This window comes from Mixophyes fleayi, chromosome 6 (genome assembly GCF_038048845.1).
Source record: "Mixophyes fleayi isolate aMixFle1 chromosome 6, aMixFle1.hap1, whole genome shotgun sequence".
NCBI classification, from domain to species: domain Eukaryota; kingdom Metazoa; phylum Chordata; class Amphibia; order Anura; family Limnodynastidae; genus Mixophyes; species Mixophyes fleayi.
This window is the reverse complement of record NC_134407.1, coordinates 120,544,038-120,558,098: the sequence shown is the minus strand read 5'-3', so window position 1 is coordinate 120,558,098 and position 14,061 is coordinate 120,544,038. Positions and strand designations below refer to the sequence as shown.

The following is a 14,061-nucleotide window of genomic DNA, read 5'->3' as shown; positions in this document are numbered from 1 at the left end:
GTTCAGCGGCCAACTTGCTGAGCAATAGCTCCTTGCAAAAGTTCACATCTCGCTCATTTACAAGTAAAGACTCAATGTAGGTTTTAAACCTTGGATCAAGCACAGTGGCCAAAACGTACTGATCCGAGTTCAAGATCTTAATAACTCGAGGATCATTGTGAAGCGAATTAAGTACTTGATCGACAAGGCCAACATACTTTGCTGAATTGCTTGCTTTCAGCTCCTCCTTCATTTTATCAAGCTGCTTTTCCAATAGTCTAATTAAAGGAATGACTTGGCTCAAACTAGCAGAGTCTGCACTGACCTCACATGTCACAACTTCAAATGGTTTCAGCACCTTGCACAGCACTGAAAGGATTCCCCACTGTGCAAGAGTGAAATACATCCCCCCTCCTTTCCCAATGTCATGACTTGTGCAATATGCTTGGATGGCTTTGCGCTGTTCCTCCATCCTCTGAAGCATGTACAGGGTGGAATTCCACCGAGTTACCACCTCTTGCTTAAGTTGGTGGCAGGGCAAGTTAAACTGCTCTTGGAGCTGCTGTAATCTCCTACATGCTGTGGCTGAATGCCTGAAATGGCCTGAAATTTTACGGGCCACCGAAAGCATCTCCTGCACCTCACGGTTATTTCGTAGGAAGCTCTGCACCACCAAGTTGATGGTGTGAGCAAAACAGGGAATATGTTGGAAATCACCCAGCTGTAATGCTCGCACTATATTGTTGGCGTTATCTGAAATGACATACCCTGGGGAGAGTCCGAGTGGTATAAGCCATGCATCAATCACATCTCTCAGTTTGCGTAACAAATTGTCAGCCGTATGCCTGTTAGTGAAGCCGGTGATACAAAGAGTGGCCTGCCTGTGACAAATGTTACGTAGTGGTGTACATGCTGCTGCTGTTCCTGCTGGTGAAGGTGAATGACCAACCCAGTGGGCTGTCACAGTCATATAGTCTTTGGTTTGGCCACTTCCACTTGTCCACATATCTGTGGTTAAGTGAACAGTGGGCAGAATGGCATTTTTCAGCGCAATCTCTACATTTTTACACACTTTTTGGTATAGTTGTGGAATAGCTTTACGGGAGAAATGGTGTCGCGATGGAATTCTGTAATGCGGACACAAAACCTCAATTAACTGTGAAAAACCAGCTGCGTTTATTGTGGAGATTGGACGCAGATCTAACACTAACATTGCAGCCATGGCGTCTGTGATTCGCTTGGCGACTGGGTGACTGCTGTCATATTTGCTTCCCCTCGCAAATGATTGTTTCACAGTTAATTGCTGAAATGTAGGACTGCTCATTTTATTAACCTGCCTCTGGGATGACGATTCACCCCCAGCAGCAGCAACAGCAGCAGCAGGACTAACGCTTTCTTCAGAGGAATCAATAATAGTGCCGGAGTCATCCAGCCTTAAGTGGGATGCCGGGCTAACTCCGAGCGCTACTGAGGATATTGATGAGGATGGTGTGGTGTGTGTATTTTGTAGCCGTCGGTATGTCGGTGAGCGGAGGGTCTTAGCTGATGAGGGAGTGCTTGTATTCTTTTGGGAAGAACTTTCAGCTTTTCCCAACACTTTGCCATGAACTCTCGTTAAATGGCGTAACATAGACGAGGTTCCAAGATGGTTAAGGTCCCTCCCTCGACTGACTGTGGCTTCACATACACTACAAATGGCTATACAATTGTTGTCTGGATTTGGGTAGAAATAATTCCACACATAAGAAGTGGATTTTTTTGTTTTATGCCCAGGCATGACAATGGCCTTTTTCTTGTCACGTGCCAGAACTGCTGCCACTGGTGCAGGAATTACACAAACAACCTCATCCTCATCAACATCCTCATTAGCGCCCTCGTCGCCTACACAAATCTCCCCCTCATCCTCTTCTAATTCCAAAGTGGCATCCTCAATTTGGGTATCACCGGCTACACTCGGGCTATTAAGGCACACATCAGCAGAATGCTCACGATTAGACATCCCACTGTTGGATGGACTCTCCACAGGGATTGTTGTCATTTGTGAATCAGAGCAAATATTCTCCTGTAATGCCTCACTGTTATCTTGCAGCTCGGCTTTGACGCGTAACAGTAGTTGTGCACCAATTGTAGGCTGGGTAACTTTTTGGGATCTGCCACTAATAGCCAAAGGTGAAGGCCTCATTCTCTCTTTGCCACTGCGTCTGTAGAATGGCATGCTTGCAATTTTTTTTTTATCGTCACTTAACTTTTGCTCAGTTACACTTCTTTTTCGCTTCAATACAGTAAATTTTTTTTTGGTTTTTGTTTTTTGCACTAGTTTGAAAACACTCTGTTGTTTGACATCGCCTTGGCCAGATGACGTACTGGGAACACTAACATCAGGACTGGTGACAGAACCTGGTTGCTCATTCAGATCATATGTGGACTGCTTTGAATCCATTCTGAGCGCAAACCACTGGGGAGTGCTAAAAATTATTTAGTAGATACTGCTGACAGATATGACTTTTGACAGCCAGAAATATTAATGCACAATTAGGGAGGACACCCCAAAAGCACTGAGGAGTGCTAAAAATTATTTAGTAGATACTGCTGACAGATATGACTTTTGACAGCCAGAAATATTAATGCACAATTAGGGAGGACACCCCAAAAGCACTGAGGAGTGCTAAAAATTATTTAGTAGATACTGCTGACAGATATGACTTTTGACAGCCAGAAATATTAATGCACAATTAGGGAGGACACCCCAAAAGCACTGAGGAGTGCTAAAAATTATTTAGTAGATACTGCTGACAGATATGACTTTTGACAGCCAGAAATATTAATGCACAATTAGGGAGGACACCCCAAAAACACTGAGGTGTGCTAAAAATTATTTAGTAGATACTGCTGACAGATATGACTTTTGACAGCCAGAAATATTAATGCACAATTAGGGAGGACACCCCAAAAGCACTGAGGAGTGCTAAAATCTATTTGGTAGATACTGCTGACAGATATAACTTTTGACAGCCAGAAATATTAATGCACAATTAGGGAGGACACCCCAAAAGCACTGAGGAGTGCTAAAAATTATTTAGTAGATACTGCTGACAGATATGACTTTTGACAGCCAGAAATATTAATGCACAATTAGGGAGGACACCCCAAAAGCACTGAGGAGTGCTAAAAATTATTTAGTAGATACTGCTGACAGATATGACTTTTGACAGCCAGAAATATTAATGCACAATTAGGGAGGACACCCCAAAAGCACTGAGGAGTGCTAAAAATTATTTAGTAGATACTGCTGACAGATATGACTTTTGACAGCCAGAAATATTTATGCACAATTATGGGGGACACCCCAAAAGCGCTGGGGAGTGCCAAATATGAAGAAAAAATAATAAACCTCTATCCTCCTCTCTGCACTAGCGATTTTGGTTAGAGCAATTGCAAGAACAATATTGTATTCTCTGTCCCTGCTCTAATTAGCCTATGACTACACCCTGCTCTCTCCCTCTGTCAAATGGCGATGGATTGCTGTGGAGGCGTGTATTTATAAAGTTGAAGTATCGCGAGAACCGAGCCCCGAGATCCGACGACGTCACAATGACGTTCGGCCTCGATTTGGATTCGGAATGGGCGGGAGAGTACTGCTCAGCTCGGTACTCGGATACCCAAAGTTCGGGTGGGTTCGGTTCTCGGAGAACCGGACCCGTCCATCTCTAAAAATAATATTGAGTTCCAGGCCATCTCAGTTCAAATAAAAGACAACATTTACTCTCACTGCTTAACGCCAACTCCTCCAGTTCTTTAGCAGATGTTACATGCTACTGGTGTTGATCCCCCTATGTATATCATCCCTTCAAGAGGCTTTTCATTTATTGCAGCCTCATGGTATCTGCTGAGTACCCCCCTCTGTCTTAAAGGGGCTCTTTTGATTCTTAGGCATCTAGATTCCCTAGTGGAGTCTAAATCCTCTCAGCATTTGCAGCCTCTCAGAATCTGCCGCACCCCCCCCCCCCCCGCTCTGAATCACCCAAAAAAAAAAAACAGAGTATTATGATTCCTTTCTCTCTGGTGCTTTCGAGCTGCACCATAGAACAAGCCTTCACCAATTATAAAGACTACCAAATCAGCACCTCTCTCCTACAGCTTCCCCCAAATTACCTCGCCTGCCTTCACCGACAGGCAATACACTGCAGCATGTATGTACTCCCCATTGTTTTGTCCAGTGCTCTTGTTTCCCCCCCATTGCTCAAAGACATCCTGGTTGATTATTTTGATTTTCATCAGTTTTTGCCCTGGTGTGTGGATGCTTGTGTGTCTATAGGAGAATGTAGACTCCACAGGAGCAGGAACTGATGTGAATAAATAAACATTCTCTGAATATAAAGTTCTGCATAATATAATGGAACTGTATATAAAAAAAGGACAATAATAGTGAAATGTAAAGTTTCACCTGCCCTTTTCAATCAGATGCTGCAGAATCACTTGTGACTACCAAGTGAAAGTGTTGCAGGCCACTTACATTTAAACTTTATATTTATTATACATTAGAGTTTTCTGTAGGTTAGAGTATACTAGACCAAGATTCATTTATGCCATACCCGTGTATACTATTTATATGCAATACATTTATCATGCCTTTTCCTGCGCAATGATGTCACAAAGCATCCTTCCTGACACCAATACACTACAAAAAAATAAAAGCCCTGGGATAGTGGTAGGCATTTTAAAAGCCTTAATCTACCACATACTGGCCCTTACTGGATGGGGTACTATTGTTGGAAAGAAGGAAGTTCCCTCTTTCAAGCAGAGGTGCCCCATACCAGATATTGTCTGTTGATCACTTGTACAAATGTATATCCAAAAAAAAAGAAAAAAGTGTTAATTTTTTTCCAGAAGACCTTCAGCTATTTAGCAAGGTATGGCAATACCTGTTAGGTAAACTTTTGGGAAAAGTTATAAACATATTTTTCATACATCTTGCGCAACTTATATTTGGTAGATAATTTATTTTCCTCGCTATTGTTCCACCTTTTGGAACTAGTGTGCCTTATACCCACGACACTCAATTAATAGCCACAAAGCACCCCAGCATTAAATAGATAGCCTAATCACCCCACCTTAAGTTGATAGACATTACCATGACCCCACTATTAACTTAAATAACTCCCACTATTAAATAATAAATTGCCTCCACCTTTAGATTAATATCTTCCACCCACTATTAATTTATTACACTTCACCGTCACCATTAAATGAATGGCCCAGACTCCATCCTCATTACAGTAAGAGCCCTCCCTCCCTACACATATACATTGTGAATTTCAGTGGCTGACTCTTCTGTCTGCTTCTTTTGTTTCCTGCATATATGGGGCAGCGCGCATGTCAGATGGTGCACCCGACAAGTGACATGCCATCAGTGGAGGAGACGGTGTGGACACATACAGTGGGAAAGGTAGATTCAGTCACATGCAGCAAAGGGGCTGCTCTCAGTGGTGGGACCAACCAGCCAAATATTCTGTCCGGAGGGGGTTTTCCAGGCAACTGGAAATCCCCACTTAGTGCTTGCCTAGCCAGAGAACTTTTAAAGTGTGCCGCTTTAACCTTTTTGCCAACTGGAAGCACTGGTGGATTTCATGGTTCAAGCACAAAGTAAAAGGATGTAGTGTTTCAGATGTCTCCATTCCACCAAGGTCAACTTCATGCCCAAAAATTCTCTGTTACCAATGGAATCAGCAGATGAGAATTTCTTAGAGGAAAAGCCAGAGGTACTTGCCAGATTTATCTTTTTTGGGACAAGACTGCTCAAACTCCAATTGAACAGGCATCAACTTCTTGGAAGCTAGGTTAAGAAATATCAGAAAGACGTAATACAGGAGCTGTAGAACAACGCTGTCTCTAGACACTTAAATGTTGCTAATGTGTCTAGTGGCCAAGTTAGAGAAATAGGGAAACTGATGGAGAAAGAAAACTTACTACATTGGAGATAACTTACAAAGCCAATAAAGCGCTGATAAGCTTGCAGACCAATTAACTGTGACCATTTAAAAATAGCAGACACTTTCACAGTAAACCATGACCTAGGTTAGGTTTATTATGAAACACATTTTCAAGCTTTTTGTAAATCCATATTCATGAAACCACTGGATATTTTACGTGTGCGATATGAGACCAAGGGGTATAGTTACTAAAACATCTGAAAAGAAAAAGTGGATGTGTGACTTGAAACTAGAGATGGTCACTGACCCCCGTGTTTTGGTTTTGGATTCGGTTTTGGATCTGGATTACCGTCGTGTTTTGGTTTTGGTTTTGGTTTTGCAAAACCGCCATTGCGTGTTTTGGTTTTGGTTTTGGTTTTGTTTGGTTTTGTTTTGCTATTTTTTGGGAAAATCCATGTTTTTGGGCCTAAATTAACCCAATTTAGTGCTCCAACTGTTTTAGAGACAAGTAATCTAATTGTTGAGGTAATAAATCATCCAAAAAAACAGTTTAATTCTTCGTTGGTAGGCCTATTCTACACACAAAACAGATTGTCTTCCTCTCCATCTATGCATATTGGCAATGCAGCCATCGTCTTTGAATGTATATTACACCCTACACTTATAGTTAAATATGTAAAGAAATGGAAAAAGCCAGTTTGGTTTCTGTCTCTCAAGGCCCCCCTCCACTTGTATAAAATACCAAAAAATTCAGCCATTATAGACTGTACAATATTAATTGACATGGAGAAAGCCAGTTTGGTTTCTGTCTCTCTAGGCCCCCCTCCACTTGTATAAAATACTAAACATTATAGACTGTACAATATTAATTGACATGGAGAAAGACAGTTTGGTTTCTGTCTCTCTAGGCCCCCCTCCACTTGTATAAAATACAAAAAAATCCAGCCGTTATAGACTGTACAATATTAATTGACATGGAGAAAGCCAGTTTGGTTTCTGTCTCTCTAGGCCCCCCTCCACTTGTATAAAATACTAATAAATTCAGCCGTTATATACTGTACAATATAAATTGAAATGGACAAAGGCAGTTTGGTATCTGTCTGCATCAGATCCTCTCTCCACTAGGAGTAAAATAGAAAACTATTCAGCCGTTATATAATCTAGAATATAAATAGAAATTGAGAAAGGCAATTTGGTATCTGTCTGCATCATAATCATCAACATCATCATTAGCGCCCTCGTCGCCTACACAAATCTCCCCCTCATCCTCTTCTAATTCCAAAGTGGCATCCTCAATTTGGGTATCACCGGCTACACTCGGGCTATTAAGGCACACATCAGCAGAATGCTCACGATTAGACATCCCACTGTTGGATGGACTCTCCACAGGGATTGTTGTCATTTGTGAATCAGAGCAAATATTCTCCTGTAATGCCTCACTGGTATCTTGCAGCTCAGCTTTGACGCGTAACAGTAGTTGTGCACCAATTGTAGCCTGGGTAACTTTTTGGGATCTGCCACTAATAGCCAAAGGTGAAGGCCTCATTCTCTCTTTGCCACTGCGTGTGTAGAATGGCATGCTTGCAATTTTTTTTTTATCGTCACTTAACTTTTGCTCAGTTACACTTCTTTTTCGCTTCAATACAGTAAATTTTTTTTTGGTTTTTGTTTTTTGCACTAATTTGAAAACACTCTGTTGTTTGACATCGCCTTGGCCAGATGACGTACTGGGAACACTAACATCAGGACTGGTGACAGAACCTGGTTGCTCATTTAGATCATATGTGGACTGCTTTGAATCCATTCTGAGCGCAAACCACTGAGGAGTGCTAAAAATTATTGAGTAGATACTGCTGACAGATATGACTTTTGACAGCCAGAAATATTAATGCACAATTAGGGAGGACACCCCAAAAACACTGAGGAGTGCTAAAAATTATTGAGTAGATACTGCTGACAGATATGACTTTTGACAGCCAGAAATATTAATGCACAATTAGGGAGGACACCCCAAAAACACTGAGGAGTGCTAAAAATTATTGAGTAGATACTGCTGACAGATATGACTTTTGACAGCCAGAAATATTAATGCACAATTAGGGAGGACACCCCAAAAACACTGAGGAGTGCTAAAAATTATTGAGTAGATACTGCTGACAGATATGACTTTTGACAGCCAGAAATATTAATGCACAATTAGGGAGGACACCCCAAAAACACTGAGGAGTGCTAAAAATTATTGAGTAGATACTGCTGACAGATATGACTTTTGACAGCCAGAAATATTAATGCACAATTAGGGAGGACACCCCAAAAACACTGAGGAGTGCTAAAAATTATTGAGTAGATACTGCTGACAGATATGACTTTTGACAGCCAGAAATATTAATGCACAATTAGGGAGGACACCCCAAAAACACTGAGGAGTGCTAAAAATTATTGAGTAGATACTGCTGACAGATATGACTTTTGACAGCCAGAAATATTAATGCACAATTAGGGAGGACACCCCAAAAACACTGAGGAGTGCTAAAAATTATTGAGTAGATACTGCTGACAGATATGACTTTTGACAGCCAGAAATATTAATGCACAATTAGGGAGGACACCCCAAAAACACTGAGGAGTGCTAAAAATTATTGAGTAGATACTGCTGACAGATATGACTTTTGACAGCCAGAAATATTAATGCACAATTATGGGGGACACCCCAAAAACACTGAGGTGTGCTACAAATTATTGAGTAGATACTGCTGACAGATATGACTTTTGACAGCCAGAAATATTAATGCACAATTATGGGGGACACCCCAAAAGCGCTGGGGAGTGCCAAATATGAAGAAAAAATAATAAACCTCTATCCTCCTCTCTGCACTAGCGATTTTGGTTAGAGCAATTGCAAGAACAATATGGTATTCTCTGTCCCTGCTCTAATTAGCCTATGACTACACCCTGCTCTCTCCCTCTGTCAAATGGCGATGGATTGCTGTGGAGGCGTGTATTTATAAAGTTGAAGTATCGCGAGAACCGAGTCCCGAGATCCGACGACGTCACAATGACGTTCGGCCTCGATTTGGATTCGGAATGGGCGGGAGAGTACCGAGCTGCTCAGCTCGGTACTCGGATACCCAAAGTTCGGGTGGGTTCGGTTCTCGGAGAACCGGACCCGCCCATCTCTACTTGAAACCAGGTATCATAAATAAAGATATGTATTGCAATAGCGTCTATAATCTGCAAGATTACAATGCTATAGTGTAATGTTTGGAATACATATTTATACAGCAACAAGCTTTGAGTGTGCCCTGAATTAACAACTTCTGTGATGTCAAGATTGTGAAGAACTGAAATGATCATTGGTAGATGGCAGTTGTGTTTCAAGCCACCAAGCTCAAACAAAATATTATATTCTGCAATAGCTAGGCAGATAAAAGACAAAGGTGCCTTATCAAGTGTCATGTGGACAGTATTTTCCAAGGAACTCAATGTTTTCACAAACACTATGCTTCTGTGCTGTGGAATCATATACAGCCTTCACTAACAGATAGCACACAAGTAAAAGTATACTATGTATCTAAAACAACTAAATAGTGCTTAGCACAACAATATATTGTCACTTATGCCTAATCACAGAAACAATAGACATGGTGCAGAATTACATTATAAGCTTACTGTTAACTTGTAACGTTCCTCATCACTATGTTTTCTGTTTTTGACTTTTAGGGAGTAGACATACAGAATTTCTCAAGCAGTTGGAGTAATGGGCTTGCATTCTGTGCCCTTATTGTGGCCTTCTTCCCTGATGCGTTTGACTACGACTCTCTTGACCCCAAGAACAGAAGACAGAACTTTCAGCTTGCATTCAGTACAGCAGAGTGAGGAAGACAGATTGGAAAAGAGTGGTAGGGGTAGCATGGTGAAGAACATAAGGGACAAGAAGAGGAGATGATTGGGAAGAGAAGACTGAGACTTAATGTGGCCATGTAGTTGGAGATCCAGTTGTTTGGCCTTGTCACTGAATGGCAACATCTGTCTCCAAGTTGGCCACAATCTTAAGGGTGGCTAGGTGAACAGAGCTCTCCTTTTATCAGTCAAGCTAAATGGTGCTTTCGGCCAATGAACCTATGAATAGCGGTAACTTGCTGACTGCTAAAGTGGTCACTGGAAGGTTACAAAGATGGTGATACTTTAAGGTGGACACACAGATAGAGTTTGTCTGCCAATTTGTTTGATTTATACCAATTGGTCTGAAATTGTAAAGTATATAGAGCTCCACCAACTACCATATAGGTCTCAAACCATTTCAAATTCTTACATATATTAATTTAGCCCTTGCTGAAATAGAGTAGAACAGTTATTGTTGCCATTATGGCAGTGTGCTGTCATGGGCCTACTACATTAATGGAGCCCCATGGTATCTAGTCATTTAGCCTGACCACCTAGCAGTTACATTTGTCCAGTCTGTCCAAACTGGATTCAGAACTGACTGTTCAGAGATCAGATCAAGCTACTAAATGTCAACCTGTGTGGCCTCCTTTAGAAAGAAATTACTTATTTTTTATGATATCAACATAACATCCCCATTATCCTCTATCTCTTGTTATCATTCTCCTTATTATTGAGTTAATTTATACCTATGCTATTAACATTGCACTATTATCCATGTTCCATCTCTCTATCTATGAATCAATCCAATTTATCATATATTTCTCCTCTGTTAAATTCTCTTATTCTTTGTTCTTCCTGCTCCACCTTTATACTATCTGCTCATCACGTTCCTCACATTACAACCATTTGTTCCTGCTTATTAAAGTACTACATATGTATACATCCACAAATACAAGCACTTTGTGTCATGGAAGTGCACATTACAAACTTCATCAATACCGCATTAAGGCCTCAGACACATAGGTGTCACAAGCCCTGACATGCAGTATTTGTGTTCTATTCATTGCATTAAGATCAGGATTAACTTAGTTTCACACAAAGGGCAAAACCGCAATAAATTTTTACGATTTAGTGTGTGTTTTAGAAAATGCGAGATCTGAATTGAGATTTGGCACATAACATATCATGTTTTAAAACAGCACAGTTTGAAACCGCTGGAGAGATAGCTCAAACCATTTGCTCTTTGTACGTCTTGCCTATCAGAATAGAATAAAAAGTATACATTTAGTTAAAGAAAAAAAATGCCAGATCAGACATCTGGGGGGCAGGGGATGTGATCCTTATTGGGTTCCTGCACCTGGAGAGGCCAATGCTGAATAGCACTAGGCCCCACCTGGTACCGCTGGCCGGTTGGTATTAGGGTAATATTAATAAAATCGCAGAGCCCCCATCCATAGTAATAAATTAGTAATGCTCGCAGTAATAGTAAGTCATTTAGTAGTGCCCCTATTCATTGTAAATAAATTAATAGTACCCCCATTCCTAGTATAAAAAATCGTAGTGCCCACATAATGCTCTAAATAAATTTGTCCAGCTTTAAAAAAAAAAAAAAAAAAAAAAAAAAAACTACCGCCATAATAGATACTTAGAGATGTCTTCTGTCTCTCTTGGTGTCATTATCCAATGGGAAATGAAAATATCCCAGATAGAACAATGCACTCGATTTGAACTGAATGAAGGTCCGGTTGCCCGACTAGTTAATAGCCAGGCATCCAAACTGGAGCAGTCTCTTATCTTGTCTTATATAATATATTTACTAGGAATTGGAAAATGTTATTAATATTGTCCTGGTACCCACTGGCCAGGGGTATCAGGAGGGGCCCAGTGCAATTCAGCACTGGGCTGGGCCTCTCGAGGTACGAGGGACTGAAACATTGCGATTTGTGGCTGAAAACCACATGATGCATGACGGTTTTAAAACTGCAGGAAAATAAACAAACTATGCTAAGTTTCCAGACAAACAATTAATAATGTAAAATACAGCATGGGTATAGAATAAACTACTATATTTATGTCTGTGTTCCATCCATGTGTACAAATTTTCAGTTTTGACGTATAGGTCAATGATCAAACTCAGTCTTCAGTTCAGCTCTCACAATTCTGAGGTGTGTCCAAGGTCTAAACGGCAAAGTATTTTTCATATAGGATCAACTGTATTATATGTGCTATTTTTCTACAATGATATCGTTTCTATTGTCCTTATTTAGGGTCTCATACTGCTAGACCTCCTGTTCCTAATAACAACCACCTCTTTAATACTCACTTCTTCTCCAGGAAGCATGCAGACTGCCCCCCTCTTCTGGATGTGGAGGACATGGTCCGTATGAAGGTGCCAGACTCTAAATGCGTTTACACCTATGTGCAAGAACTGTACCGCAGTCTAGTGGCTAAGGGGCTGGTTAAAACCAAGAAGGCATGAGCTTACCAAAGATGTACAAATAAATATGAGGTAAGAACTCATTACCCTTATACATTAATGATCTGAATGTAACACATGCTTGAACTATAACCAAATTATAGATATAGTGGTCATTTTAAAAAAATGTTAATAAAAAGTTACAGACAAATAAGTATGTCCCTAGCAAAATGCTAGCTAGGCCTGGTACCCTGTAAGGCTAGCTAGCATAAGCGCAGAAGGGGATTATGGTGATTATAAAAGAAGTGGGGATTACTTTCTTGCTGACTTCTGAGTGACAAGTAGACTCAATTTATCTTGAAAATGATATTAAAATGGAACTTGGATCCATAAAGGACATCTGTGAGCAACGGAGTTTATAGGACGTGCCAAATCAACAAAGCACATCAACAAAGCAACTTTAGATCACTTTACTGCATGACAGAGATCAGTAATAGCTCATTGTGAAGTGGGAAATAAGAGAGTAGACTGATAAGGAAGTCACATTTATAGATGAGAGTTAGAAAGTATATGGGATCAAGGTATATTTATTAATCAGCGTTGCTATATAAATAAGCATAGACACAGGGTAATTGAGAAGTCCCGGTGACTTTTGGAAACTAGTACTTACTGTACAATGCCAGGTACACATCATTACAGAAATTTGAATGTCGATTAAAAAGTGTTGGGATAATTTGGTAAACAGATAACAAGGGAGATGGGACCAGCGTGTTTTCCATCGCCCATTGTTCTCTTGTCTCCATTACAAGCCTTTCCTTGCTTTCTTGTTAGCAGCAGTACCATCAGCAGCACATCACCCCCTGAACAATGTCTACTAAAAATTTTGCATTCAATTTATTTTTATAAGGTAAACAGTCCATTTTAATATTGTAAAATTCAAGATTCAGCACCATGATATGGATTCATTTTGACCATTTCATTGTGCTGTTCTTAACGAAATTTGGCTCCTGATGATAATTTAAGTAGAAATGTTAGCTGCTTATTAGCTGTCCCTTTTAGCAGATTGTTGCCCATATTAACCCATATTAGTAGATTGTACATCAGAACAGTCAATAATGTGATGTTCATATGCACAGTCACTTCTTATAGGGGGCAACTACAGTAGTATAACATCTATTAGCACCAGTGGACTAGCACTATGTAGCTGCTCTGTGTTACTATAAGAACCCTGTATACTCACACAAGATATATTAAATAGTAAAGAAGCTATCTCCACTGCCCATCCATGTGCGAGACTCCTTCTTTAGATATGATTTATGTAATAGCACTTAGTGATAACAACCCTTTTTCTTTGCACAGGTTTCATAAACATGGAACTTCATATAAAAGGTCTCTTCAAAGACGCATAAGCAGTCTGCCAAGTTGTCAGATTGCCGCCTCTCCGTTCTTAGAGAAGGACACAAAGTAAAAAACGCATATGCAGTAGAGAGAACAAATTCAGTGTTCATGTCTTGTCTGCAAAAATAGCTTTATTTTTAAATAAAAATATGTCATGTAATGTTGATCTCAGTGTGGAGTGTGGACTTTTGTCACATGGAACATGATTGTGTACTGCTTTCCTTCGATCTGGCTGAATGACTCTCCTGAGTGGGTAGTGGAATATATAGCATCCATATTCCACTTGTCCTGTGGCAATGCTGCCACTTACCATTGGTCACAAATTTGCCCTCTTTGGAAAGAAATGCAGAAGACACTAAGCATCACCCTACACAAACGCGTTATTCATTCTTCATATCCTCAGCCACTACTTCCCAATACTGACTTATCATTCCACATAAACAACTTGCAGTA

General features: G+C 40.4%; 1 protein-coding gene across 2 annotated transcripts in view; it reads left to right on the top strand.

Moving 5' to 3' along the window:
• Nucleotides 1–13,774, top strand: part of SMTNL1 (smoothelin like 1) — a 61,023-nt gene extending 47,249 nt beyond the window's left edge. Inside the window, exons 4-6 of one of the 2 annotated variants that reach the window (XM_075217205.1) lie at nt 9,630–9,781; nt 12,129–12,303; nt 13,570–13,774. In XM_075217205.1, the coding sequence (XP_075073306.1) occupies nt 9,630–9,781; nt 12,129–12,273 (297 nt within the window). In that variant the 3' untranslated portion in view covers nt 12,274–12,303; nt 13,570–13,774. Of the gene's footprint in view, nt 1–9,629; nt 9,809–12,128; nt 12,304–13,569 lie in introns of those variants that run through there. The other variant, XM_075217206.1, reaches the window with a different exon arrangement.
• The last annotated feature ends 287 nt before the right edge of the window (nt 13,775–14,061 follow it).